The sequence below is a fragment of the Lathamus discolor genome, chromosome 12 (genome assembly GCF_037157495.1).
Source record: "Lathamus discolor isolate bLatDis1 chromosome 12, bLatDis1.hap1, whole genome shotgun sequence".
NCBI lineage: Eukaryota > Metazoa > Chordata > Aves > Psittaciformes > Psittacidae > Lathamus > Lathamus discolor.
The window spans coordinates 14,013,373-14,041,323 of NC_088895.1; the positions used below are offsets into that span (position 1 = coordinate 14,013,373).

Here is a 27,951-nt window from a genome sequence, read left to right on the forward strand (position 1 = left end):
GCAGAGCGCCGGGAGCCGCCGCACGCTGGCCGCGCACGGGGCGGGGCGGGCCGCCGGCGGGGCGCGGGGCCGGGCGGGCGCCGCCGCTGCTGCTGCGCGGCCCGGGGGGGGCGGCCCGGCGAGCCCCGCACCGCAGCGGCCGGAGCCGGCCCGGATCCAGCTCTGACGGTAAACGGCGGCGAGCGACGGGGGAGGGCGGGGGGAGCGGGGGAGGGCAATTACCGGCGCCGTGCGGGGGGGGACACACACACACGACCGGGAGGGACCGGGGGGCTCCGTCTCCTGGGGCGCATCGGAGGCGGCGCCGCCGCAACGCGGAGCCCGGCGGGGCTCGGTTTCCCCCGGCCGCGCAGCCGCGGGGGAAGGAACGGCGGGGTCGGAGCTGGAGCCGGCGGCCAGGGCCCGGCTCGGCCGTCGCTGCCGGAGAGGAACGGGAGCAACTTTTGGGGGTTTTCCCCTTTTTTTTTTTTTTATTTTTAATTTTTTAATGGCTTTTTCGGGTCGCCCGACTCGGGAGTGGAAATAAAATATCCACGGGTGCCTCCACGAGGAAAGCTGAGACACTTCCACCGGAGCCGTCCGGGAGCTGCTGCTGCTGCCGTCCCTTCCCCACCGGGAAAAAAGGGATTTTCTCCTCGCCCGGAGAAAGGGGCGGCGGGGAAGAGCCCAACGGGCACACCGGAGCGGGAGCCCCGCCGGTGCGGATACCGCCGGTCACGGAGGAGCCGAGGGGAGCAGGATCCAGCGGCGATGCTTCACGGAGAATCCCGTCTCCCCGCCTGCCGCCACCGAGCAGAGCATCTGCCGGGAGCATGCATCTCCCAACACAAGCCCCGCTGCGGAGGGAGCATCCCTGCGGCATCATCTGGATCGCTGGGAATACGATTCACCGGGGACGAAGCGCCGTGGTTCCCCAGGAGCTCATGGGCATCGCGGCCGGGCGTTCACCGAGGCTGCCAGCGGCGCCGAGCGGGTTGTGCCGCCTTCCCGGCTCGCTCCCGATCAAACCCGAGGTGTTCCCGGGGCCCCAGCATCCCGATCCGGCTCCGGGGAGAGCCGCCAGATTGTGGGAATTGAACGGCCGGAGAGGCAGGGCCTGGATGCGGGGAGCCGGCGGCAGCTCGCTGCAGGTGACACCGTGCCACGGCTCCGGCCCTGCGGGCTCATTCCCGGGAAAGGCGGTGGGGAAGTTTGACATCCGTGCTTGGTGTTTTCCAAGGGGGGAATTTGCTTGGCATCGGGCAGCGGTGGTTTGCCTGGCTCCGGTTGTCGGGGCACAGGTGGCTCTGTAAGGAGGTTTTGTGTGTGTATGTGTATGTATGTGCATCTCTCTGCTATAGGGATGCTCCTGTTCGGAGGCTGCAGGCAGCTCGCCTGGGCAATGTGTTTCCATGGAGGACAGAGCATTCCAGGCCATGGGGGTCTGCGGGCAGGGACAGAGCCATGTGGCTCCTCGCTAAGGAATATCCTGCATCTCGCTCGGGATGATTTGGTGGGATTTGGCAGTTTTGTACCTTCCCGTGCCCCTGTGGTGGGGTTTTGCTATCTGGTGTGCCGGGCTCCGGTGCTGTGGTGCAACCGTGGCTTGCAAAGCCTTGGCACACGGGCTCCTGTGCTGGGATGTGAGGAGGGAAACATCCCTGGTAGGGGGTACGTGGGGATCCCAGCTCCTCAGGAGGGACTTTTCCTCATTAAGGATCCATAAAACTTTCAGGAGTGGATTTTTGGGTGCTGGGGTGAGCTGTGTGCTTGGGTCAGGCTGCCTCGGTGCTGTAGCAGGAGAGGGAAGCTCTCACAGCGGTGCCTTCTCCTGACCTTGTGTGTAGAGCTGTCGAAGAGAGCCATTCCCTGGCTTCTTATCTCGGCTTTAGGAATGAGTGGGTCGGTACCGGAGGGGCACGGAGCAGTGTGGGCTGCCAGAGGAGCCCGTTTCAGCTGAGGGTGTCATTAAAAACTGAAATATCTCAATTTATTCCCAGGCTGGAGCAGAGAAGCCCACAGAGGGAGGAGTTGGGTGCCTGCTGCTGGGGGCCACATTACCGCGGGTTTCAAGCCCCTCTGGTTATCTGCCTGATTTTATGCCTAGAACCCGCATCCGCCCCTGGGGAGCCTGTTCCCCCCTGGTGCTGTGTTTTAATCGCAGGCTCCTGCCCTGCCTAGGAAGGGCTCTGGGTCCCAGAACCGAGGGTCTCCGGTGTCCTGCGACCCCGCAGCAGTGGTCCCACACCGAGCTGCTCCGGCCGTGCCCGCAGCACCAGTGCCGGGCTTTGCATCCTGCCAGGCAGCTGAGTTCATTTCGCCTGAAGCGGGTTTCCCTGCATGGCCTGAACTTGTGCTGGGAAACCTGCGGCGAAGCCTAAATATTAGGGGGGGATCCAGCCCTCCCTGCGCCCTCCTGCTGCCGGGTACCAGGGATGCGGGTCCGGGGCGATGGGGGTCCGAGCAGGACGTCTTTCCCGACAGGATGCGGTCTTTTGGGGTGGTGTTTGGTGCTGGGGGGGGGGGGGGGGTGGTCCGCGGCCGGTGCCCCCCCCCCCCGCAGGGATGCTGCAGCTGGTGAGGGGGGGATCGGGGGCTGCACCTGCAGGACCCCGCTCCCGGCCCCGCCGGCATCTGCCGCCGCATGTCCGTCTGCAGCGGGCGCATGCATGCAAAGGAATAAGACATTTCTTTCTCTTCTGCCTGCGCATTCCTCAAAAAGCTAATATTCATGAAAGGTAATTCAATCAATCCACGATGCCTATCAGCTAATGCAGCAAAGCTGGCGCAGGGGTGAGAATGGGAGCCAGGAACACAAAAGCCCTGTTTTATTACCTCCTGCTTGCCTGAGAATTGCTTTTCTCCCTCGAGTGAGCCGGCTAAAGCTGGCTTTATTATGTTAACCTATTTGCGTGTCAAGAGCTATTGTGCCTCTCTTTATCTGTGTTTGTATTTGCTCGATGCAGGGAATAAAAGGACGAGGCGAAAATGGATGGCTGGTCAGTGCTTTGCACTCTGGGGGCACTGATTGGTTGCTAAGTGATTTGCATCCCCGGTAATCGCTTTTATCTCGGAAGGATGTCGTGTATAATTATAAGCCTACTGACATCTTTTGAAATCTGCCTAATGGGTGTTTTTAATTTACATGGGAAGCAGGGGCTATTTGTGTTGCTCTGATTACAGGTTGTGTGCCAGCGTATGGTTTAAAATATAGATATTTCCAGAGACTTGGGGGACTGTGAGTGACGAGGCTGTGATTTTTGGCAAGTCCCTGCTCTCCCAGGGACGGGTGCAAGAGCAGAAGTCACCGGGTGCGAGTTTGGCGTTTAACCTCTCAGCTCACCACTGTGCAGCTTGGGGTGCTGCTGGGCTGGGTTCCTATAGTCACCCTGTGAAATCAAACTCCCCTCTGCAGCCTAGAACAAGGTTTGAGGGGGGGGGCATGCTACTGAGCCCTGCTCTGGGCATCCAAGCCAGCGTGGTGGTGATGGTGGTGCTCAGGGTAGTGTGGGTCAGCAGCAGGGAGCCCAGGCTGAGCCCCCATGCACACGGTGCTGGTGCTTCCCGGTGCTGTAGTGTAGCCGCAGCTGGTGGGTTCATGTGGAGCCGCGGTGTTCACTTATAGCAGATAAAGCTCATGGTGACCTGTGGTCCCATTGCCAGCCCTGGGCACCTGCACCCGGCCACCTCCCAACCCAGAGCCACGCCGGAGCCTCCTGAGGAGGTTCTTGTGTGCTAACGGGGTGTGCTCCTGGTGTTGGGGCATTGGCAGCACTGCGGGTGCATCTCTTGGGCAGGCAATGGGATGTGGGTGCTCCAAGAGCATCCTGGGTGTGCTTGTGCATGGAGGAGCCCTGGTGTGCAGAGCAGGAGTGCGGTGCTGTGCTGGTTGTGAGCTTGGCTTTTCTGCTTTCCACCTCCATGCTGGTAAATCAGCCCAGTGCCTTGGGGTGGAAGGCTGAGGTGGAGGACACTGTGAGAGGAGGGATGTTGGGGTCCCTTCTGGGGCTCTGTGTGCATCTTGAACATGCAGAGGTCCTGATGCGAGATGGGTGCTTGTGATGGGCGCAGGGGCTGTGCTCCCTCTGCAGCCACTGCTGCTCTGTGTGAGGGCACAGAGCAGGGCCTGGGGGCAGCTCACCCCCAGGGCCAGCTTGGCCCAGCTACCTTCCTCCTCCTCTTCCATTAAAGACCACAATGGAGCCTCAAGCGCACCCAAGCGCATTCATTCCCCAGCTCCCTCTGGCCATGCACAAGGTGACCCCATCAATTTGCAGGGCTGAGGCAGTTTGATGGCACCGTGGGCAGCGCTGGGATGGGGAACACGGGGCATGGGGGGGAGGCATTGCTACGGTGGGATGAGCACCGCCGGACCGGGTGCTCTGGACCCGGGGCACTGCGCCCTCCCGCATGGGTCCTGGCGCACCCGTCCCGGCACCCGCGCCGCTATTTATGGCTGGCTGTAAACAAACTCCCAATGAAAGAAAGTTAATGACCTGAGACTGACAGGAGCCTGCTGGGAGGTTTTATAGCCCCTGGGACTCCTTTTGCTAAGGAGAGAATACATCAGCGGGTTAACCCAAACCGGTGAGAGCAGCGCGGGGGCCAGGGACGGCCCCAGCATCAGGAGGCGTTGCAGAGGGGCTGGCCCTGTGTGAGGAGAGGGGTTTTGGGGGGGACCTGTCTCTGGACCCTGTCTCTATCCCCTTATGTGGGACCGGGGTGTGCAGCCCTATGGAGGGAAGGCACGTCCCAGGGTTGGGGGCTCTCCGAAGCTGTCACCATCTGCCTCTTGTAGGTCATCTCTGCTAGAGCGAGGGCTGGCTTAGTGTCGCTGGTAACCACACACTAATAAAGGCTTAATACCCTGCAGCGGGGAGGTTTTGCTGTCAGAGAGAAATATTCACATTGCTGCCAAATTCAGCCTTGGTTGCACAACAAGAGTGCTGTGGGGGAGACGGGAACGATGCGGCGTGGGGTGCTCTGCAGCCCCCCTGCTTAGGGCCGTGTCCCGGCTCACTGCGGGGTGGGAATGTGGTGGTTGGTGCTCTCGGGGAGGATGGGATGGTGAGCATGGCGCAGGGTGCCCCGCTCGCTGCCTGCTCCCTTCCCTGCAGCCTCCATCTGCACGCGATGCTTGATTTACCGAGCAGAGCTGGCAGTTAAACCTGACAAATTGAAGGCGGTTTTAAGTGGTTCAGGTTAATTAATAGTCAGGGAAGTATCAATTTTTTAAGGGATGCTCTTGGCTTGCAGGGAGAGCTGGAGCTTGACTTTCCCTTTGGAAAGTAACACCATCTGTGTGGGCCCCCCCGGGCAGGGGGGTGGCGCTGGGCTCGGTGGCATCGCTCTTCTGACCCACAGCCTTGTGTGTCTGCTTAAATATCCCCCCCCTTGTGTGGCTGGTGAAGGAGGGACGGGGTCACCCTCATGGCTGCAGTGCCAAAGCCCCACTGCCCTTCTCAGTGCCCTCTGGGGTCTGGGTGTCCCCTCTCTTTCTGTGCCAGGTTTGTGCCATGGCAGCACCATAGTGCACAGCCGCAGTGCCCCGGTAACTGCAGTGCTTTGGTTGTAGCTACCTGTAGTGGTGCAGCTGGTAGCCGTGGCATCCTTGCCCCTATGGGGACCCATGGTGAGCACCAGTATTAATAGGACCATCAGGTTCCATCGTGGGCTGGGACTGGGAGTTGATGTGGATGAACTGGAGCAGCACCCACTCCTGTTAGTTCGTGCGTGCTTGATGCAGATGCTCACATCTGCTCACATCTGGTGAGCTTGAGGTGTGAAGATGCTGCCCAGGGTTCAGACTTTAAAAACACAATGAAATAAGCTTAAACTTCGCTGTAAGAAGAAGATTTGGTGCTGTGGTGGTCTTGGTGTGCAGGGATGGGCACCTCCAGGCTGTGTCTGGGCTGGGTCCCAGAGCAGCGCAAAACCTTTGCTGGAACATGTGCTCCATCTTTCTCAGCACAAACTGGGATGCAGGTGGAAGCGGTGGTTTTTCAGCAGCCCTAATGCTTGGGAATATGAGAGATTAAGGTTAGTGACCATTTTTTAACTCAATAAAGGGGAAGACAAGCTGGAGTCTGCAGTCCAGAGATATAATTAGTTCGCAGCAGTGGTGCTTTCTTGATTTAGCTTCAGAGAGCAGAACAAGACAAGGATGTTATACCCAATTAGCAATAACATACAGGCTGAGCCTCGCTAGGTGAGATAACAAGCCAGTTTTATAGCTCTTCTTTACGGACTTTTTTTGTTGGCAAGGGGGGAAAGGAGGAGAGGGACCGAGTCTTTATTCCTTTTCATCTGGGAACTATTAATAGTGAGCTCAGAAAGCCCAAAGCCGAGTGATGCATTGGCCAACGCAGATGATAAAGAGCCTGGAGCTCTCTGTCTGTCCCAGAGGGCTGTGTGGTGGCCCTGGAGAAGGCTGGGTGGGTGCCAGCCATGGCAAGGACACAGCCAAGGGCCACCCACACACCCTGGATGTGTCTTATCTGCTGCTGTGGCGGTTTATGGCACGTGGATGGGCAGCATTGATCCCTGCCCAGAGGGGCCCAGTGCATGCGGGGCGGCCGTCGGTGCTGCCGTGTCCCCATCCCCAGCCCTGTAACCCTGGGCCACGTCCCCCGTCCCCATTGATGTGACCCGAGCCGTGTCCCCTGCTGGGTGACCCCCGGCCACGTCCTCTGCACAGCCCCGGTCAGATGCCGGCTGCCAGCGCCACGTTCCCACTTTGCATTGTGGATCGATGCCATTGATTTTTCCTCCCCTGTAAACCTGGATGGGTCAGGGCTGCACAGGGGAGGGTTTTGTGCTGCTCTGGCTCTGGCTCTGCTGTGGCCGGTGCATCCTGTGCTGGGCTCCACAGCCCACCCGTCCTCCCGCAGGCCTCTGTGCAGCGGTGAAGCTCAAGGACATCCAAAAAGCCAGTAAAAAGTCTGGGTAGCTCAGGCTTTGTTAATTAGCTTTTAATAACGAGCTCTGCTCTTAGTGGCGGGGGGGTTGCAGGTGGCTCTCCCTTCTTGCCCTCACCATCAGCCCCTCCTTAAGTGCTTGGTGAGGATGTGGTCACTGCGGGGGTCCCAGCTTCATTTGGCGTACCCATGGGACCAAGGTGGCCCAGTGCTTCCCTTAGGGCCCAGCCAGTGTGGGGACACCCTCCTGGTATCCCCTCACCCTGCAGCCTCCCCTTGCTATGGGGCAGAGCCAGGGGCTGGGGCAGGAGCATCTCCCCTTGCACACACAGGGCAGATGGGGGCAGAGCCAGGGGCTGGGGCAGGAGCATCTCCCCTTGCACACACAGGGCAGATGGGGACAGGGATGGGGTTGGGGGGGGGGGGCAGCCCGCCCCTCATCCCCACCAGGAGAAGCCGCATTGCTGCTCTCCGGCCCTCAACACCCCCACACCCCCCCCCAACAATCATCAGCTCTCGTCGTAATCATTGAGACTATTAGGGAGAAATGTTGGCTCGCAGCTCATGTCAGACTTTGCGTTCTGCTTTGCAAACGCGCACAATTAATGCCAATCAGGCGGGGGAGCAGCCAGCTCGCAATCACGGCAGCTCCGGCGCGGCTGTCAGCGCGTCCCAGCCCGCCTCGTACATTTTCATACAATTGCTATAAACAGCGGAGGGGAAACTCCTCGCTCCTCGCCAGCCGCGGGTATTGTTCTCTGTTCCTTTTAATTACTCGCCATTCAGCAGCTCATCCGGCCTCGGAGCGGGGCGGGCAGAGCAGGGCTTTGGAAAGCAAAGAGGTAAATCTCAGCCGTGCCTGCTTTTCCCATGCAGGGGCTGCCTGAGGCTGGCTGCAGCTGAAGCAGAAAAGCCTGGTTAATTCTTTGTCTTTTCCTTCTCCCCCCTCTCCCTCCTTGCATTGTTTGCTCCCCTCGGGGGCACAAGCTGGTCCCTCACCCCCAGGGAGCCCCGAAAGCAGGGTGAGCTTGGGAGAAGTGGAGGGGGAAGAGCTGGAATTACGTGACCGGATGGTGGTATAATCCTCGTTACAAAAGTACACATCAATTATAAGAATTCCTACAGTAATCTCAGAAATCTATCTTTTCTGCTGAACCAGCTCATTAAAGAGCACCATTCATTTCCATCTCTCCGGGTGAGAAGGGTTTAAATCTCCAGAGTTTTACATTACCAAACAGACTCAGGGTGATGGACTCTCGTTAAATATTAAAAGAGCAAAGTTGATTTTTATTATTTTTTCCCTTTTTTCCCCTCTTTTCCTCCAGACTGACAGCTCAGACGAAGCGTAAGGAGGTGAGGGTGGTGGTCCCCACCATGAATAGCATCCCCATGTGTTAGCGGGGTGATGCTCAATGGGTGTCATTGAGCACCCCATGGCTCCCCTCACCCCCGGACACCCGCCAGTGCCATAGAGGAGGGAGGGAGGTTTCCTCAGGCCACCCTGGCAAGCTCTGGAGCCTGCGCCGAACCCAGGCACCGGCACAGGCAGGGCTTTTGTGTGCCGGGGGGCAGCGGCCGGCTGTGGGGTGAGGGACGGGCACAGAGCCCCTTTGTGTGCAGCTGCACCCCGAGGCAGCGGCGACGGGGCAGGATGCGGGGACAGGGAGCAGCGGTGGCAGTGGGGAGCTGGTACCCAGGGATGCGGAGCGGGATGCAGGGATGGGAGCAGGCCCCAGGGCTGGCCGGGGTCGAGGGCGGCGCGGGGCGATGTGTGCGCTGCCACTGAGGCTCTGTGCAAACACGTTAATTTGTTTTCTTTCTTGCCTCGCCTTTCAGGGTAATTGGTTGCATTTGAAGCCTTTGTGAAAGCCTTTGATTATAGTAATTTCAGCAGCGCGATCTACCCTGGATTCCTTAGTCAGATTCTTTCACAGCCCCAGCGCTCGGGGCTGTAATTACCGAGCGGCGCGCGCCGAGCTGCGGTGCACGGTGCAGCCGGACGGGCTGGGCATGGCCACCGCGGTGCTGCTGTGGTCACCAGAGCCACTCCAGGCCCCCTATTGCCACAGTGAGACCCTGGCATGGGGCAGGAGGAGCCGGGCTGGGTGCTGGGGAGCTTTGGTCTCGGAAGTGTTGAGTCTGTTGGGTCTCAGGTGGGGATGTGAGTGATGCGGGCACCCAGGCAATGGATGGGAGCCCAGCTGGGCTCCTGGTTTGTTGGGGTACAGGGTGATTTAATTGCTGCTCTGGAGACCTTCATGCGGCTGCTTGGCTTTCCTGATGGTTTGATCCTGTATCACTGCTGGGACTGGTACCCAAAGTCTGTGGAGCATCCTGAGGATGCTCTTTCTGCTGGGCATGGGCTCATCCCCCTGGCTGCTCTCCCCCCATCCATGTACGGGATGGAGGCACAGTGTGACTGTGTTGGTTGAGTGAGGTTTTGCTTCAGAGCCCCCCTGGGGCAGCATGTTGCTCCCATAGGGTACCAGACTAAGAAGGGATATACACATACAGGCAGGTCCTGCCCGCGCGCTGCACTGGGACCCTGGTGGGACCCAGATGCACTCCGGCAGAGCCAGGCCCTGCCAAAACCACCAAAGGAACCCGAGCAGGGCCCTGACCTTCGCTAACGGGGCTGTTCCCCCCTCCCCGCTGCTGGCGTTGGGCTCTCAGTCCCACGTAATGACCTCCGCAGCGGCGCGCCAGCCTCTGCCACTTCCAATTACCCACGCCTGCTCAGCCCGCGCTCCTCCCCGCACCGGCGCGGGCGCTCTTCCTCCCTGGAAGCATGGCAGCAGGTTGGGGGGGACGCGGCAGCAGGGTCCCTCACCCCCCTGCTCAGGGACCCTCATGCGGGGCTGCCCAGGGCTCTGGCTGCTCAGCCCCGGGGCACTGGAGACATTTGGGTTTCTAGGATCATTATTAACCTGTTCGAGAGCTGTTCCCGCTCGCAGCTAAAATAGATCTTTAATCTCTGCTCAAAATAGCTCATTTGATGAGAGGCCTCCTTAAAGCTGACACATAAATTTAACCAGGCTGCCCGAGCCCTGCACGAGGATGTCTGCAAGTGCTCAGCAGCACTCGAATTGTTGGGGTTTTTAATGCCATCATTAGGGACACATCTCCTACCTTCTTTCTTCCATCAGGTCACTTGTACTGGTTGGGAAGCAATTTACCTGTGTCCTCTGCCGTGTCCCCATCCCTGCCCCTCTTGCAAGCTAAGGGATATGTTGGGGTATTCTTTGATGTCGGTTTTCTTGAAGGGGCTTCTCCTTGGAGCATCTCCGTTGGGATGTGCACCTGCATCTGCACTGGGATGTGGGCCCCATCCATGACGTTCTCCCTGCAGGCTCTGTCTTGCAGGATGGTGCACGATAGAGGAATTGGGAGGGCAGGGACCCCCTGGGCATAGAGCTGAGTGGGGTCAGACCCATAAGCTGAGGGCACAGCTCTGTGGGGTGCCAGTTGGGTCTAGGCTCACCCCAGTCACCTTCCCCATAGGATACAGGTCACTTTCCCAGTGCCTCACTGCCCTGCACCCCAGCGAGATCCCGAGCAGCAAAATAATCACTTCCAGCATCATTATCCGTTGCAAACCCCAGCTTCCAATTTTAATCAGAGGAGCTGGTGTTGCTTTAAGATCCGCGGGTTTTAAAGATCACAAGAGGGGTTAGAGAAAATTACCCTTGACTCTTACATGCTAATGTAATCTCTAACCAGATCTGCAGCACTGCGGCTAAAATTGCTTTTTAGATTAACATTTAATTATTAACAGGGCCCCCTGAAAGGCCCGGGGCTGGAGCGCGCGGAGGGGAGCGGATTAGCAGGGTGGGATGGAGCGGGAGGGAGGTCGCGGTGCGGCCGTGCCTTGCTGCAGCCCTCGGTGCCGAACTCGCTGCTCGGTTTTATCCTCTGCTCACTGTGATTTATGGCGGGGTGACCTTTCCCATCCTCGCCCCTAGCAGGGCTAAGATGCGGCGTCGCTCACCCGGGGCTGTGTCCCCTCCATTGCCGTGGCACCATAAATCTGGTGCTGGATGGGAGATGGGCAGGAGCTGGCGCAACCATATTGGTGCCAGGCAGCAGTGCCAGCCAGAGTCCCAGTTGCCTTGGGATAGGATGGGCACCCTCTGTGTGCAGAGGGGAAGCCTTCCTCCTCCAGCACCTCCTCGCCCTCGCTATCTGATGAGAAACCAGTGTCTGTGAGGACTGGGGATGGTGGCAATGGCTATGATGGGGCTGCTGTGGGGTAGCACCGATGACTATGGGGAACGGGAGCTCCCTGGTGGGTTTCTGCATCCCAGCAGTGAGGGATGAGGGATGAGGTGGCTGTGTTGTACTCAGTGCACCAGGGACCAGCAAGAGCCTTTGCTTGATTTATCAGTGCTGCCAGCTTGTGAGAGCGCTGCCAGCCTTGGCCCCGCTCCCGCGCTGTCTGTCTGTCTGTCTGGTGCTGTCAGAAGCCTCCTGCTGCTCTCCTAGCGGGGTGACCCTGTCACCTCCTGTCCTTGCGCCGAACCCAGCGCTGCTTTTAATAGCAGGGTTGGGAGACACCGCGCTGTGACTCTGCAGCACCCCTGTTCCTCCTCCCCTTCCTCTCCCAACCCCGAGCCCTCCCTTTTTAGGTGGTTACACCCCAGAACGCCCCAATAACACTGGTGCAAGGATGGGCACGCGTTGCACCAGAGCCTGGATGGTGACCAAGGGCTGCTCTGCCTTCGCCCTGCCCGGCTGGCGGCATGGACCCGGTTCAGGCTGACTTTAAAGATTCCTCTTTTTTGTTGCTCCCCCCCTCCCGTCACATTTTCCTTTATCTAAATCCTCGCCTGCAAAAGCTTCCATCGACAGCTGCGGGGCCTTATCTCGCCGGAGGGACCTTCGCAGGGCTCTCGTAGGAGATAAGCCCGACTTATCAGCCGCTGATGTCAGAGGAGGTGCCAAACCCTCCCGTCACGGGGGCTTGAGGCATGGAGGGTGTTGGGTTTGTGTTTTTATTAAAGTCACAAAGTCCTTGGGCTTATAAATAGTGCGATGTAGAGATTGGGCTCTGAAATTACCCGGCACAGGGCGGGGAAGGAGTGGTTGGAGAGGGGATGGAGGGAGTGATGCCAGCGTTGGGGAGCGATGCTGTGGGATGCGGGACTCCTGGGGGACGCTGCCCTGGGTGTCCTCAAGGGACCCCTCTCGCCGTGTGCCGCTGGCTGGGCTGAGGCTTGGGGTGGTTGGGCAAAAGTGCTGAGTGTTGTCTTTCCTGCTACAGAAGAGCCAGAGCAGCTTGGACTAAATCGGATCCTGCTGATTGGAATTAGTTCAAATGCAGATGGAGCTAACTAAGCCGGCGCTAAGCGTCCGGCCAGCCCAGCGCCCAATTCTCATCAGCTGATTCAGGGGCTTTTCTGAGCGGCATTAGTGAAATGCCACCGCAGCACAGATGCCCATTGTGCCGGCGCCCACCCTCTCGCCTACGCGTGCTTTAGGGGCTGGGACAGAGGGATGGGGTTGTGGCTTGTGTGGGGTCATGGTGGTTGTGATGTGTGCCTGTTGGGGTGAGGTGAAACGCAGCATAGTTGTTGGAAAACTTGTCCCCGCTGCATGACGGTGGGAAATGGGGACAAACCTGGAGCCTGAGTTAGTTGGTGGCTTTATTTATCATGGAATCATAGACTGGTTTGAGGGATCTTAAAGCTCATCCAGTTCCAACCCCCTGCCACAGGCAGGGTCCCCAGGACTAAGGTTGCCAACAGCTCCTGTGACCGGCCACCAGCGTCCCCCTTTCCCCAGGGCTCAGCCCTGTCCTGGGGCTGCATCCTCACCCTCTGGTCAGCACCCAGGTTTGGTGGCTGTTGCCTTGTCCGCTCACCCCACACCACCCCATCCCTGGGTGCTTTCTCCTTGCTCTCAGCCCTGATTCCCCTGGGAATCATCAGGGACCCGATGCACATCCGGCATCGTCCCAAGGCTGTGTTTACCAGGGACACGGGGCAGTGTCCCGGCATGGAGCTGGCCTGGCTGCAGGGGAGGAGGTGACGTCCGCCCGTTAATCGGCCAGATGGTGCCACGGGGCAGGACGCCAGCCCTGAGGTCACTGCAGAGCCGATGCCATCCCATAGGGTCCATCGCATGGGGATGCGGTCGGAGCGGATGCAGAAGCGCTCCGGTGCCGGAGCTGTGTAATGAACCCCGAGTCCCGGCGGGGAGAGGCGAGCTCCCCGGCAGTCAAGTGCGCTCACTCAGCCTCTGAATAAGAAGCACTTCATTCTCTTTTCAAACTGTATAATTTCTGCCTGATTGTAATGGCATATTTTAAAATTACCAGAAATCGAAGCCAGAAAATGGATACGGCTGCTTTTACTGCGAGCTGCGTTAACAAAGGAGATGTAATGCATGAAATAAAAACACCTCCCTGCCCCCCTCCTGCTTTTTTTTAAGACAGTAATAGGAGAAAATTGGTTTTGAAACTGAATAAAAGTCCCTTTCAGAGGAAATCATTTCTTTCAGGGTACCTTTGCTGAAAGTAAAATAGTGAATAATGAAAGGTGGTTACATGATTGTCTTTCATTTAGAGAGCGCGAGGACAGATGGAATCTGGGAGAAATGCACGATTGGAATAATTGCATGGTAACAAGGCGCTTGTTGTGAAATTAGTATCTTAAGAAAGTAGTGAAAAAGGCTTTTACTCATGAATACTTCATTATTAGGAGAAAACAGCACAATTTGGGTTCTCCAGACACCTGCTTCGTATTAGATGACTTCCTCCTCCCCGCCTGCTCCTCACACCTTTCGATACGGAGTCTCTTCCCTTGCCCCCTGGTTTGCAGCGTGGAGGGGATGGGGTGAGACCCCCATAGCACCCTTGGGCAGAGCCTGGCCTCAGCACTGATACCCGGCATGGGTCCCATTGCCAACCTGGGACCGCCCTTGCCCGGTGGAGTGGGGCAGGGACAGGAGCAAGCGGGTACCATCACCTGCATGTCCTCACTGGCTGCAAAGGCGTGTTTTGAAGGGGGACATTGAGACCAGTGGGGCAAGGAGAGCCCTGGGCACAGCTCTGGGACCAGATCTCTGCTGGTGTGAACCCACAGCCACCGCATGCTCCCCTGCCCGCCGGTCCCGGTGCTGTTTGCCAACACTGAGGCATGTGGGAAACATCCCAGCTGGCTGCCGGAGGATGATTCCCCCATGATGGAGCACGTGAAGTGATGCACCCAGCCGTGACCCCCCTCTGTGACCCCCACCTATGACACTGAACCATCGGTAAATGTTCAGCTGGGAGAACAACGGCTCCGAAGCCGTGATGCCGGAGGACCGGCACCGCTGCCTGCTTTGCTGCTGCTCCTGCCCACGTCTCCCTGCCCCTCTCCAAGTGGGAATCTCACTCCCCGCGCCAGCCGGAGCAGTGGGAGGGTGTCAGCAGCAACTGGTTATAATTCATGCCCCCGGTGGCGGCTGCTGAAGGATGTACAATGAGCAGAGCGGTGGCGGCGGTGACTTTGGCTTGACCCCTCCGGCTTTTGTCGAGCACGTTTTTGATGCCAGCTGGGAGCTGGCGGCAGATCCCAGGACCCCGATGGGATTTTAACGCTGTCTTTCCCCAGCCTTGCCCGGAGCCGGCGGGATCCTGTATTGCCAGGAGGCTCTGACTGGCACGCTGGCAGAGCAGTCTGGCACTGGTGCCGGAGAAGCATCCCGGCTCTGCCCCGTTCCCGCTGGGAAGGGTGGAAAGCTTTGCAGGAAGCGCGGCTCACCCGCTGAGCCCTTCATGTTTATTTTATATACATTCATATTTCTTTAAGGCTCCCGGAGTTGTTCTCTGTGAAGGAGGGAAGGGCTCTGAGCAGCGTGCGGCGCCGGGGGCTCCTGCTGCAGCTCCATTGCCCAGGGAGAAGCTGGATGGGCAGGATGGTGACGGGCAGCTCCTGACCGGATTCTCTCCCCTCTCAGCAGGGCACAGGCTGGCAGCGGGGCCGGCGCTGCCCACCCGGAGGCCAGGACCATGCTGGCGTGTCTGCAGAGGACCCAGAACCCCCCAGCCCAGCACCTCGCCTGCCCCAACAAGGCGCTGGAGCCGCGCAAGTGTAAGTGCCCTGGGTCCGGGGGGGTGTGTGTGGGGGGGGACACACAGAGATGCGCCCGCTTTGATGCTGCTTCCCCTATTGAAAAAGACATTTATTTAACCGATGATAATTAAACAGAGCAGCAGAAGCGGGGAGGGAGGAAGGAGACGAGATAAGCAAATTAAATTGGGTTGCTCTGGTTGATAAGTGGAACTTCAGGACATGTTGCAGAGCTGCCTGGAAGCGGCGCAGAGGATGCTGCTGTCGCCTGCTCCGCAGCCCCCCAAACCTCCCCATCCCTTCCCCCCCTAATTGCCTTCCCCATTTGGCTGCTGCTCGCCTTCCCCAGGAGCTGGCCTTTCAGATAAGCTGTAAACCAGTTACATTAAAATGGGATCCAAAAGGTCACTCCAGCAAAGCACCTGTCTCTCCCAGCCTTTGTCTCTCAATCCAAACCGTGATTAAATGTATATTTAATGAGCCTGCTTTAGGCAGGCGTGTTTGACCTCCCCGGCTGGGAAAGGCGCATTAAGATTCTCAAGTGATGAATGTGTGTTTTAAAGAGGGGAGTGGATATTTTTCTGCTGGTCTCAGTTGGATTTTTAAACATTGCTGGCTGAAGACAAATCAGCTGCTAAAGCTCTGCTTGTTGGGCTGTGACAGCCCCTGGGCATTTGTTTAATGATCTCTATTTTCACGGAGCTCTGTTTTTCCCCTCTACCTGGGTACCCCGAGTGAGTCCGGTGTGGGGTTTAGGGGATGCTGGGGAGCCGCAGCATTGCTCTGATAGGGCTTGGGTCACACTGGCAGCACGGAGGGTTAGTTTTTGGGGTGAAGCTCCCCAGGGTTTGGCACAGCGTCGCGGCAGGGAGCAGGGTGCCAGGCCGGAGGCAGGGTGATGGGCTCCCACGTGTTGCAGGCAGGGAAGCTCACGTGTGTGTGCATCAGTGGTCACGGGGACAGGTGGGATCGGTGCCTCCTGAAGTGTTTGTCCCCAAGCACCCATCAGGGTGACAGCAATCGGGGGGTCTGAGCGCAGATGCAAAGCATTTGGGTGCATGTGTGGACCCTGTGCCACACAGGAGCTCACGGTGCCTCTCGGGTCGTCCCTTTGTTGGTGTCTGGAAAGGAAATGGATGTTGCTCCTGGAAAACTCTTCCTCATCCGTTGCACCTGAGCAATGCAGGGCCGGCATCAGGCTCTGGCTCCTGGTGCACTGTGTTGCCACGGGATATTAGCTCAGCCATGCTCACATGCTCCGAGAACCATGGCAGGGTTTTCCAGAGGTGTTTGGCACCTGGAATCTTTGTGTCAAGTCCAGTGTGATGCTGAGGTCAGGACATATCCACCCATCCCAGGCTGAGTCCAGGACCATCTCGGTTCATAGGGTTGAAGCCAAGGAGCACAATCCTGCTGGGGAGGCCGGTGCTCCCAAGTGTTTCCCAGCCCACCATAGATGATGCTAAAGTAAGGGTTGGGGAATGGGAGCCCATACAGGGTATCACCAAGGCACCCAGGGGTAGGGAGACCTGCTCATGGAGGGTCCCATCCCTGCAGTGCTGGGGTCTCTGAGCCATGCTGATGGGAGGAGGGTGAGTTGCAAAGTCAGTCCCCAAGCCGGACGGGGCGCTGGGGCTTTTGGCTGATCGCACCACATCCCTTGGGGCAGGACCGGGCTCACCCGAGCTCCCTGAGGCTCGTCCCACTCCAGATGCATCCCTGGGGTAGATGGTGCGTGGTGACAGCCAAGATCCCTGCCTGGACCCCTTGTGCCGCGCTTGCCGCTGGGTGCTGCCAACCAGGTCACCTTAATCAAAGTTTAGCTGCCTGCCTGCTCCGGCTCATTGCGGGCAGGCCCAGCACATCGCTCCCGCTCCTGCAGATTAAATTGCAGGTGACATCCAGGGCCACGCATCCGGCTGGGAAGATTTCCCCTCCTTTATTTATGGCACCTGCGGGAAGCGCGGTGCCGAAGGGCCGGGAGCCGGGGCCGAGCCCCCCGCACTTCGCCACCGAGCATCCTCTTCAAACGAGGCACAATTTAGAAGTGCCTCTGATTGCTTAATTTGCTCCTGAGTATCTCAGTAATTATCTTTATGGGTCTTATTTCTGTCCTCTGGCATTGTTTCTGTCGATATTAAATGAGGCTGGCTCCGGGCGCGCTGGCCGTCTGGCCCGGCACCACTGTGAAATCCTATTACCCTGCCCGCGCCGCTGATTAATTTTGGTATTAATTTCATGTAAAAGGTGAGCTCAGTAATTCCGCCCGTGCTGGGAGCTGGCGGCCCCGCTGCCTTCGCCCCCCGGCTCTGCCCCTTGGCTCTCCTCCTAATTGCTGTCCCCCCCTCCGCCCCGTCTCGGTGCCCCACGTGCCGGTGTGGGCTCGGTGCATGCGGTGAAATCCATCCTGGTAACTGCTGTGGGTGACTTTGCTGCGGTGCCAGTTTATGGCAGCAGCCTGTTCCCCTTGCCGGTGATCCCGAGGCTGCATCCCGGCATGGCAGCGATGCATCCTTGAGGATGCAGGAGGCAGCAGGAGGGTGCCTGGAGCCCTGCCTGCATCCAGCCGAGGAGCAGGAGCCTGCGGACAAGCAGCATCCTCAGGAAAATATCACGTCCAATTAACTCCAGCAGCCTGGTCCCTTTTGGTTTTATTCTGTGCACATTACAGGAATCCTGAGCTTTATTTAAATTATAAATCAAATAATCCCACTCTCGGCTTGGCCAAACCCTGCCGCTCCTGCTCTCCGCAGTGATGTCGCGGTGCCTTGTATTTAATTACATGTTCCTGTCTGTGTGCCCTCCGTCAGCCGGCACCATGCTGCTGGCATGAGGCTGCAGGGTGCAGGGTGGGTGCTCCCCGAAGGCTAACATCACGTCTCACCATGCGCATCCTTCTGGTGAGGCTGGGGGTCATAGAACCATAGACTGACTGGTTTGTGTTGGAAGGGACCTTCACGCTCCTCCAGCTCCAACCAGGGGCAGGGACCCCTTCCACTGGAGCAGCTTGCTCCGAGCCCCTGTGTCCAACCCGGCCTTGAGCACTGCCAGGGATGGGGCAGCCACAGCTTCTCTGGGCACCCTGTGCCAGCACCTCAGCACCCTCACAGGGAAGAGCTTCTGCTTAAGAGCTCATCGCAGCCTCCCCTCGGGCAGGTTCAAGCCGTTCCCCTTGGCCTGTCCCTCGTTGGCCCCATGGGACCTCAGCCCAGTGGGAGCGGTGTGAGAAATGGCTCTTAAGGGGTGGCACGAGCCGAGAGCCCTCCCAGGGCTCTGGCTGGGTCATTAAAACACCAAGGAGAGGCGGTGCCAGGGACCCAGCTCCAGGGTCACCCCCGCTCTGCCGCTGACCTGAGGGGGTGCCTCTCATCAGTTTAATTACATGTGGGATAAACGGGGTTTAATGGCTCCTCATTCCCCAATGCTACCGATTCCAAGGGCATTTTCATTAGAGTCGCTGCAGCGAGGCTCTGCTTTCGTACACACCCATAAAATATCATTTTAATTTCATGAGGGGTTACACATGAGTGAAGTGAGATTAATTCTTTCATTTTCAGTTTCTGGAAGGGATCCGTTAATGATGGGTCTGTGTATTTATATGCGTGCCATAAAAAGGAGTTCAGTTAACTGCCCTGCCCAAAATGTGCTGTTGACTTGCACTTTCCCTGCCAGGAAACGCTGCAAAACCACCTTTCAATGGGTCACGTGCGTGGTGGGGCGGGATGGATGAGTGAGGATGGGCTGCTCCGTGCCAGGGCCACCAGGTCAGAGCCCTGGAGTTTGGGTGTGATTCACTCATAATGCCCCAGCACGTGATGGGGGTTTGGGTTGTGTCCACACGGGCCAGGACCACACCAGTCCATTGGGCATGGAGCAGGTTCTTGGGTACCAATGGGGCTGCGTGGGACTGCAGACCCAGGGATGGGGCCTCTGCTGACACAGGGATGCCCGTTCTGCTCCCCTGAGCAGGGATGGGGTCCCATGGGCACCAGCAGCCACATTTGGGATGCAAAATCCATGTCTTTAAACAGTTCAAATGCTGATTCACCATCAGTGACCAAGCAGAGGGGCTGGGGAGTGGCTGGGAGGAGCTGCAGTGGGGTCCCTCCTCTTCCTCTTGGTAGAATGGCATCAGGGGCCATCAGGGTGGCCAACAGGGCTGTAGTGGGGCCGTGTTGGATGTCAGAAGGGTGGCATTAGGAAAGCACTGGGCAGCAGTGGGGTGGCGTTGGGGCAATATCAGGATGACAATGGGGTGGTGTGGGATTGCGTTGTGTTGGGGTGGCCTCAGTGGCATCAGGGCTGTGCTGGGGCAGCGTTAGGTGGCACGTAAGTGGCATTGGGGCAGCACTGGGGTGGCATCACGGTGGTGTAGGGGTGACATCTTGGTCTCTTAAGGGTGGCATCGGGGTGGCACTGGGGTAGCATCATGGCAGCACCGGGGCACCCTCATGGCCGTGATGCGCCTCCCGCCCGGTGCCGCTGGGCTTTGCCGCGCCGGTGGCCGCGGTGCCGCGGTGCGCTAATACCTCGTGGAGGAGACAAATGGGAAGTGACACGTGTGTGTGTAGACGGGTATTTGTGGTGACGCTTTGACTGCAGATAATAAAGTGCTCGCCCTGAGGTGATCCAATTCAGCAGCCGCCTCGGCAGAGCCGCGCGCCGAGCACGGGGGGGAGAAGAAAGGGGAGGCAGAAAAGGCCCGTCTGAAATGACATGTCAGCCTAAAAAGGGAACGCGTTAACGGATGAATATCTGGGGACGGCGGAGCCCGGCGCTTCCCTTTGTGCTTTGTCATGAATTCTGTTGTCTTTGCAGATTAGGGCTCCGGCGCGGGGTTTGCCACCTACGGTTATCCAGATGGATTTCTCCCACTGTTATTTCTGGAGTTGGTTTTCATTTAAGCCCCCGGAGCCGGGGCGTGTTTGTCTCTTGTCTCCTCGCACCAGGGGATGCTCTGCCAGGGGATGCTTTTAGGGGCTGGGGAGTGTGGGGGGGCTCTGCAGCAGGGATGCAGTGTTTCGGGGAGCAGCCGCAGTGATGCTGAGGTGATGGTGGTTATGGGTGGCCGCTGTCCTTGCCGGGGGTCCAGGGACCCCAAGAGCATCCTGCCTCCGTGCCACCCATCCTGGGGACACCATCACCATGGAAACCACTGCTCTTTCTTCCCAGTGACAGCAGCGCGACCTGCCTGGTGCAGGGTGAGTGGTGCAGGGGTGGCAGCATTCATACCCCCCTCTGCACCCCAAAACCAGCTCGGGGCTGGGTGCTGCTCACCACTGTGGTTCACTGCGGGTCTGGGCATCCCCCCGTGACCCCCCAGCTCCAACTGGGACCCCCGGTGATTTGCCATGCTCCCGGTGCCAGCACCCTGCTCCGTGCCGCGCTGGCAGCCGGTGCCAGCTTTGCCATCTGTGGCTCGGACCACAGACTTCAAGGGCTTTCTGGATTTGTGAAATGCACCAGGTTTTGTTTGTTTTCTTCCCGAGTATTTTCCCAACATTGGTGTTTCTTCCAAGTGTTTCCCAAATATTGATATTTCTCCCAAGTGTTTTGCAAATATTTAGGGTTTCGCTCTCCCAAAATCTGTTCCCACTGTTGCCGGCAGAGAAAAATGGGAGTTTTTGATGCTTTTTAAAGCTTTTGGGGACATTGGGATCTCCTTTGCTGCATCCCTCCGGAGCCAGGGGACGAGCGCTCGGCTCTCAGAGTTGAATTCATTTGGAGGCTGCAGCACTGTTAGTTTTTAATGGGAGCCATTGGCAGGTTGATCACTGAGCAGCTCCTCCGGCATCCACCCCCTGCTCTCAGCATCGCTCCCTTCCCACCTCTGCTAATTACACCTCCTGCCTAATTGCTGCCCTTTTGGCCCTCCGGCTCGGGGAGGCAGAGCAGGAGCAGAACCCAGAGCTTTGCTTTCCAAGGTGGGAGGCAGGGTGAGGATGGGGAAGGGCAGAGAGGATGCGGAGGGGGAGGATGCTCAGGGCAGGGTGACCCCCATGAAATGCCCTTTCCTAGAGGGAATGTGGCAATGGGACCACATGAGGGCAGAGCGACTGGGGCTTCACGTTGTGGTTCAAGGCAGAAAATTCAAGGCAGAAAACCACGGCTAAGCCCTCGGGTGTTCCTTGTGAAGGGTTGCCTGGAGAAAGGGGTGAGAAGAGTTTTCCTTTGGGGCCGTAGGAGGCAGGGCTCAAGCGAGGCACCAGGTAGCTTCCACCTGCAGCTTCGCCATCAGCAGCTTGATACCGATTTATTGCCCAGATTCCTCCTTTCGTTTGTTGCAAAAGATTTTAGTGCTTTCGATGTCTAAAAATCAGGTTTGTCCCATCTTGTCTGGACGAGGAGGGGGGGAACAGAGGCAGGGATGCAGTGCATGTCTTTTGTGTGGCTGTTAACCGGTTAGGTGCCATGTGCTCCTGCTTGGGTTGTCCCCGCTGAGTCCTTGCTCAGGGCTGTGTTGGTGCCAGTGCCGATTCCCAGGATGTAGCCCAATATCCCTCTCACTGTCCCCTTCCAGAGTGGGACAAACGCCCTGGGGAGCGCAGGGTCTCCTGCAGCATCATGGCCTGAAAATTAAAGCCATAAATTGCCGGTGCAGGTGCTCACCCTCATCCAGGGAAGAGTGGGCTCAGCCAGGGATGCTGCTGCCAGCACAGGCCCGGGGATAGCAGGGGCTGTGGGAGCAGCATGGAGCATCCTTCCTGGTCCTAAGCATCCCTCCTGGTGCCAAGCAACCTCCTTGGTACCAACCATCCCTCCTGGTACCAAGCATCCTTCTCATTATCAAGCATCCTTCCTGATGATGCGCATCTTTCCTGGTGCTGAGCATCCTTTCCTGGCACAGTTTTGATCCCAAACTGCTTTCATGGAGCAGACGCTGATTCCCAGAGCCCCGATGAAGCTCCTGTGAGCTCCTCGGGTGCCGAATTGTTCGCCTGACTGACAGCTGAGCAGCACAGACAGGTCTATTATTGCTATGGGGCCCAGGCCCCGCGGGCCTGCAATTTAGGTCTGCGCTATTAACCTTGCCTTGTTCTCCACTTTGTAACCGCTTTAGTGCCTTTAAAAGTGTACAGTTAAAATCAGGGTTAATTAGGGGCCCGGCAGCTGGCCTTAACTGGCGCCCATTGTGTCCCAGTGGAGCCAGGCTGGGGTAATTGGGGACTGTTGTGGGTTTGTGCTGGTGGACTCCTTCGAGCACAAGCACAAGCCCTGTATGGTCGATCTCTGGTTGGCTTTGGTCTCTTCTGCCCTAAGGATGGCTTTGGTTTGCTCTCTTCCTCTCCTTTCTCCCCATCTTTCCTTCTTTCCCGGCGCTTGAGGGCTGTGGCTGCAGCTGGACATGGCACAGGAGCATGTGGGGATGCGGAGGATGCAGGGGATATGGGGAATGCTGGGGAAATGGGATGGAGAGATATCAGAGATGCTGGGGAAACAGGATACAGGAGATGCTGGAGAAACGGGGGGTGGAGAGATATCAGAGATGCTGAGGATAAAAGGGGGTACAGCAGATGCTGGGGATGCGAGGGATAAGGGTGATAGGAGGGATATGAGGGATGCAGGGATACGGGGGATGCAGGGATGTGGGGGGTGCAGGGGTACGTGGGACACAGGCAGTGCATGCCCATGCCAGGAGAGGCTTTTGGGGGGGTGGTTCTCAGGCACCCCCATCGCTGTTGGACATTTTGCTGCTCAGGGCACGGCAGGGCCAGAACTCCCTGACCCATAAAGAGGGATTTATTCCGGCTCGCGGCACCGGTGGGGTCTGGGATTTACATCTGTGTCTGGAGCCGGGTTTGGTGGCCAATTTGCTAAAGTAAAAAGTTGTTTAGCTGGAGGCGTAATCTTATAAGCCTGTGCTGCCATTATAATGGCTTCTCGTTTCTGCCTGGCTTTCCAATAACGCTGGGAGCAGGAGCTCGGAGTAATATAAAAAGCCATCGGATTATTACTGCGGGCAATGCATTTTCCATTTACAGTAATAAAATACTGAAGAAACAAAACAATTTAAAATTCCAATAAAATTCAAACCAAATCTTTGGCTGCTGAGCAGATTCAATTATTTAGCTGTTATTGAGTGCAGGCTGGGAAAATAGAGCAGGTCAGGGAGGGGGGGAATGCTCGGAGTGGGGAGTGGGCTGGCCGCATCCCGTGGGAATGCTGGTGAGGGAGGGAGCCAGAGAAGCATCAGGGTGGAGGGGGGCCTGTCCCTGTGCGCGGCGCCTGGATTTAGGGATGAGATCCCGGTGTGACGGCTCCGATGGTCCAAGTGGAAGAGGCGCCTGGTGAGTGCCGGCGGTGGTTGGTTGGGAGGAGTTTGCCTCTCGCAGTAATTACATCCCATTGGAAAGCAGTAATTACTGCGGAGATGGGGAGCACCGGAGCCCATGGCACACCGCTCCCTGTTCGGTGCATCACCCTCCTTGTGACAGCACACCGGGCTGGAGGCATCTCTCAGCCAGCCCAGCTGGTGCAGAGAGGCGACAAAGGCGGCTCCTGGCTCTCCCATCGGCCGGATCACTGTTGGATGCGGCATTCCCTGGGCACACACCGGCACTGGGGATCACGAGTGGGATACCCTTGGCCAGGCTTGGCTCACTGGTGCAGGCAGCTCTGCTGTGCCACTGCATGCTGCATGGGGCTGTCCCAAAAGCATCACTGCTGTCCCAGTGCTTGGGGATGGCTTTTTGGCCACGGGCGATGCTGCCTCCCTCCTCTCTCCATCAGTGTCCCCTTTTCTTTTAATATTTTCCCTTGGAATGGAGCGTTTCCATGGAATGGGCTCATTAGGGATTCTGCAAGTGTCACCAGCTAATTAGTGTCGTGTTAATTGAGTATTCACGATGCTGCCACCTCCAAGGACAGCGGTGCCGGCATGAAGGGGAATGCAGATGTGCGTGGCTCCGTGTGCTTGTGCCCCACACTCAGGTGTGCCCCGTGCAGCTCTGCAAGGCCAGCCGGGCTCTGGAGCTTCCCGGAGGTTGGATGGTCCATGGCTGGATGGTGCAGCCCGGGATGCCGTGTGCCTGCACGTGTCGTGCCACAGGGAGCTGCGGTGCCTCCTGTCTCCCGGCAGCTCCATTAAATCCTGCTCAGAGTCCCCGGTTTTAATTGGCTTAATACACTCGTTAATAACAATGTCTATTTAAGACACCTGTAAAAAGCCCATAACATTTGCTTAATGGGGGGAATGGCTGGTGAACGCTCCGCCCTGCTGCCTCTGCAATTACTGCTGCACCGCTCGGGTGGAGAGGATGGAGAGAGGCCTCGCTCCTGCATCCCCACACAGCCGCTGACATGGAATGTCCCCCCGAATCCCGGTTCGAATGCTGTTCCCACGTGTGCAGGCAGCATCCCTCGGGGTAGGATTGAGGCAGGCGCCTGTAACGGCTTGGTTAGGTGTGCTGAATGCACCTGATGGTGCAGATATTCCACCGTGACTTTGCCACCATGGAAGCACATGGTGGCCTCAGGAATCGCTGGTGCCGGTGGCATCCGGAGCTAAGTGCTCCCCTGCAGTGATGCTGAGTGCCTTCGGTCCCTTTCCCCGGGTACCATGGGGATGTGCTGCTTGAGAGCATCCAAGATGGACCTGCAGCAGGGGAAGGGCTCCTCATTATGGGGCTCGCAGCCCCAAACCCCCCACTTTTGAGCATCTCTCCCTTGCAAATCCTGTCTCTGGGGCACACGTTGGGCCTGGCGCTCCCGGGGTGCTGCAGACATCCCTTAGGAGGGCTGGGGAGCAGCCATCATCCCCTGTGTGCTGGCATGTGTGTGCATGTGCCTCTGTGTAAGCGCGTGTGTGTGTATGGAGATTTCGAACACCTAATTTATTCCATCTATTAGATAGATTTTGTAGATTTAATCATTTTCACAGTTGGTGGCTCATTGGATACTCAAGATAAACTCCAAATGAAAGTATAATGGGTACGACAAATGAGTTTTCACACCAGAATGGCAGAAACTTGCTCGCGAAAGAGTTTGAAAGGAACAAAACTATATCCCTATATCCATTTTTTTCCCCCGCAGTGGCTTTTGCTGACTCCAGTAGGTTACCACAGTTAATTTCACCAGTTTTGTTCATCTGTAAAATTGCATAAAAGTGACATTTTTGTGCTCATTATAGGAACTGCTGATTTATGGCTGGTAAATGCAATGCTCTTCCATTTTTGGTGAGGTTCTCGTAGCAGCGCAAAGCACCCATGAAATTGCTTGTATAATGTAGTTTAAATCCAATCTCGGAGAAAGATTCCCCCGTTGGGTAAAGTGACATTTCCATTCTCCACACCGAGTTTATTTTAGGCCACTTACAAGTGGCTCCGTGAGCGGGAGGGGGCAGCTTGGTGCCGTGACCTGGTTTCTGCCGGCAGCCGGTGATGGGTGATGGGGTGCCGGGTCCCCGCTTCCCAAAGGCACCGGATTCACCCTGTGCTTCGCTCCCGCAGGCGAGACAGCGGCACCGATGCATTCCCCGCGCTACCCCAGCCCTGCCGAGCTGGATGCCTACGCACAGAAGGTGGCCAACAGCCCGCTGACCATCAAGATCTTCCCCACCAACATCAGGGTCCCCCAGCACAAGCACCTTAACCGGACGGTCAATGGCTACGACACCACGGGGCAGCGGTACAGCCCCTACCCCCTGCACGCCGGTGGCTACCAGGGTCTCCTGGCCATCGTCAAAGCCTCCGGCAAAAGCGTGGTGAAGAACTCGGAGGGGAAGCGGACTAAGCTCTCGCCCGCCCAGGTCAGCGTCGCTCCCTACCCCGCGTCAAGCACTTTAGCTCAAGGTCCCTCCTGCGCCGGGCAGCTGAGCTACCACGGTGGCCAGAAGCAGCTGGAGGGTCCCGTGCCCCCCAACGTGACGGTGGCAGCCTCCGTGCTGCCGCTGGCGGGCAGGGGCCTGGCGCTGCCGCCGTCCAACCTGCCCTCCATCCAGAGCATCATCTACCAGATCAATCAGCAGTGCCAGGCGCAGGGCGCGCAGCCGGGCTGCCCGGCCGTGGTGGCCGCCAACCCCAGCCCGGCCAAGCACGGCGCCTTCACCGGTGCCTACGCCGGCGCCGTGCTGCCCGAGTGCCGCAAGGGCGCCGAGCTGGCGCTGGGCTCCAACCCGACCGCGGCCCTGGCACCCAAGGCCGGGGTGTACCCCGAGGGCATGGACTACCTGGTGTGGCAGCAGAAGCAGCAGCAGCAGCACCTGCGGATGTACAGCGGGGGCAGCGGGGGGGCCCTCAGCAAGTCCCCCGAGGCGTGCGCGGGTGCGTCGCGTCCCTACGCGCTGGGCGGCGCGGCCGAGAAGGTGAGCTCGTCCCCATTGAACTGCATGCACGGCAACTTCTCGGTGGGGCAGTACTTCGCCCCCCCTTGGAACAGCATCTTGGTGACCCCCAACAGCGACTGTTACAACCCGCCGGAGCTGGGGGCCGGGCCCCGCGAGCTGGGGGTGCCCCCGGGCGAGGGGCTGCCCAGCAAGACCCTCTGCAATACCTCCATCCTCAGCAGCAGCCTCCAGTCCCTGGAGTATCTCATCAACGACATCCACCCGCCCTGCATCAAGGAGCAGATGCTGGGCAAGGGCTACGAGACCGTGTCTGTGCCAAGGCTCTTGGACCACCAGCACGCCCACATCCGCCTGCCCGTCTACAGATAAGGAACCGATGCTGCTTTTCCCAAACCCAGGGCGAGGATCCCGGCGAGAGCCGCGCTCCCCTCCGGCACCGCGCGGGGCCCGGACCGCGGCAGCGATGGTGGCAGGGGGACGGGGATGGGGACGCAGGGGGTCGGCTGCCGAAAGGGCTCCCGGAACACTGGCATTGCCCCGGGGTCCCCAGACTGGATTCACCCGCATCCCGCCGGGAGGACCAAGGACCGCTTGTCTATCTCTATAGCTCAGAAATCATTTATCTCCACGAATGTGAACAGGGAATCGCTACGAGTTGCTGCTATCCAGGGAGAGGAGGCTCCGACCCTGCGGGCGCCCGGCTGGGTCCGTGCGGGGCAGAGCCCCTGTGCCGGGCTCACCGCAGCCGGTCCCAGCCCGGTGCCCGCAGGGAGCCGGCGCCTGACCTGTAGCTGAAGTCCGTAACTTGCACTGCTTTGATTAAAGCTAATAACTGGGGACAGTCTGGAGGCTATTTAAGAGAAAAACACTTGAAACTTGAACAGATGGTTTTGTTTTCGAAGTTCTGTTATTTTCCGTAGTTACTAGGCTGTACATCTACGTGTTGGCTGCTACAGAGTCTCCTCACACCCCTCTTCCTCCTCCTCCTCCTCGCCTGGCCCCGCGTTGGCCACTGGCTCCTATTCCCATTCAACCAGTGGGTTCAGTACCCAGAGGGGACCCCCCCCTCTGCGCCAGCCCCTTTCCCACCCCAGGTCTCACACTTCCAGGCTGTTCCATTTCCCCCTTTACCGTCAGTTCTACCTTGGTGCTGGGTTGGAGGTGACCGCGGCACCGGGAGCACTCACATACCTCCTCCTTTTCTCTTTTCAGTTCCGAAACGCTCATTAGGGTCCGTTATTCATTACGTGTAATTACGTCTTTATAATAGAGTTCTTCGTTTAAAAACAGCTCCACACCACAGAATACAAAGTGTTTTTGATGTCTAATGGATAAAGAAGGAAAAATACCCCGATGAAGCCCAAGGTGATTGTGCTCGGAAGAGAGGTACTGTATCCCTGAAAGGCCTGTTCAAGCACTAAGTGCATTTACAAATCTCTGAGAATGTTTTTTCTTTTATACTAAAATTGACCATTATATTCTACTGTGAGAAGTGCTGCTGCACTTATATTGTTTTCAAACAAATGAAGAAAAGATAAAAAAAAAAAAAAAAAAGAAAAGAAAGAAACACAAAACCCACGAGCCGTGTGTCCGGATGGTGTTTTTCCCAAAGTAAAGCCAGGATATCACTGGATGTGTGTGCTCTGGAGTCTCTTTGCTTTGCTGTGGCCTTCCCCCAGGACCCCCCATCCCTTTAACCCACAGATTTTTAGGGCAC

The 27,951-nt window shown here is 57.9% G+C and overlaps 1 protein-coding gene across 3 annotated transcripts; it reads left to right on the plus strand.

Moving 5' to 3' along the window:
• Positions 1–94: 94 nt before the first annotated feature.
• On the plus strand, positions 95–27,850 carry FAM222A (family with sequence similarity 222 member A). Of its 3 annotated transcripts, none has more exons than XM_065692416.1 (3): positions 95–168; positions 14,838–14,971; positions 25,399–27,850. In XM_065692416.1, the coding sequence occupies exons 2-3, from the start codon at positions 14,890–14,892 to the stop codon at positions 26,601–26,603; spliced, it is 1,287 nt and encodes a 428-aa protein (XP_065548488.1). In that variant the 5' UTR covers positions 95–168; positions 14,838–14,889; the 3' UTR covers positions 26,604–27,850. The 3 variants fall into 3 exon arrangements, with proteins under 3 accessions (XP_065548488.1, XP_065548489.1, XP_065548490.1); XM_065692417.1 differs by having other exon boundaries at positions 107–168; positions 14,841–14,971; XM_065692418.1 differs by lacking the exon at positions 95–168 and adding an exon at positions 1,116–1,130 and having other exon boundaries at positions 14,841–14,971.
• The last annotated feature ends 101 nt before the right edge of the window (positions 27,851–27,951 follow it).

Coding starts and splice junctions, on each gene's coding strand:
- FAM222A (XM_065692416.1), top strand. CDS start 14,890: ATGCTGGCGTGTCTGCAGAGGACCCAGAACCCCCCAGCCCAGCACCTC. Junction 14,972..25,398: donor GGCGCTGGAGCCGCGCAAGT/GTAAGTGCCCTG, acceptor TCGCTCCCGCAG/GCGAGACAGCGGCACCGATG.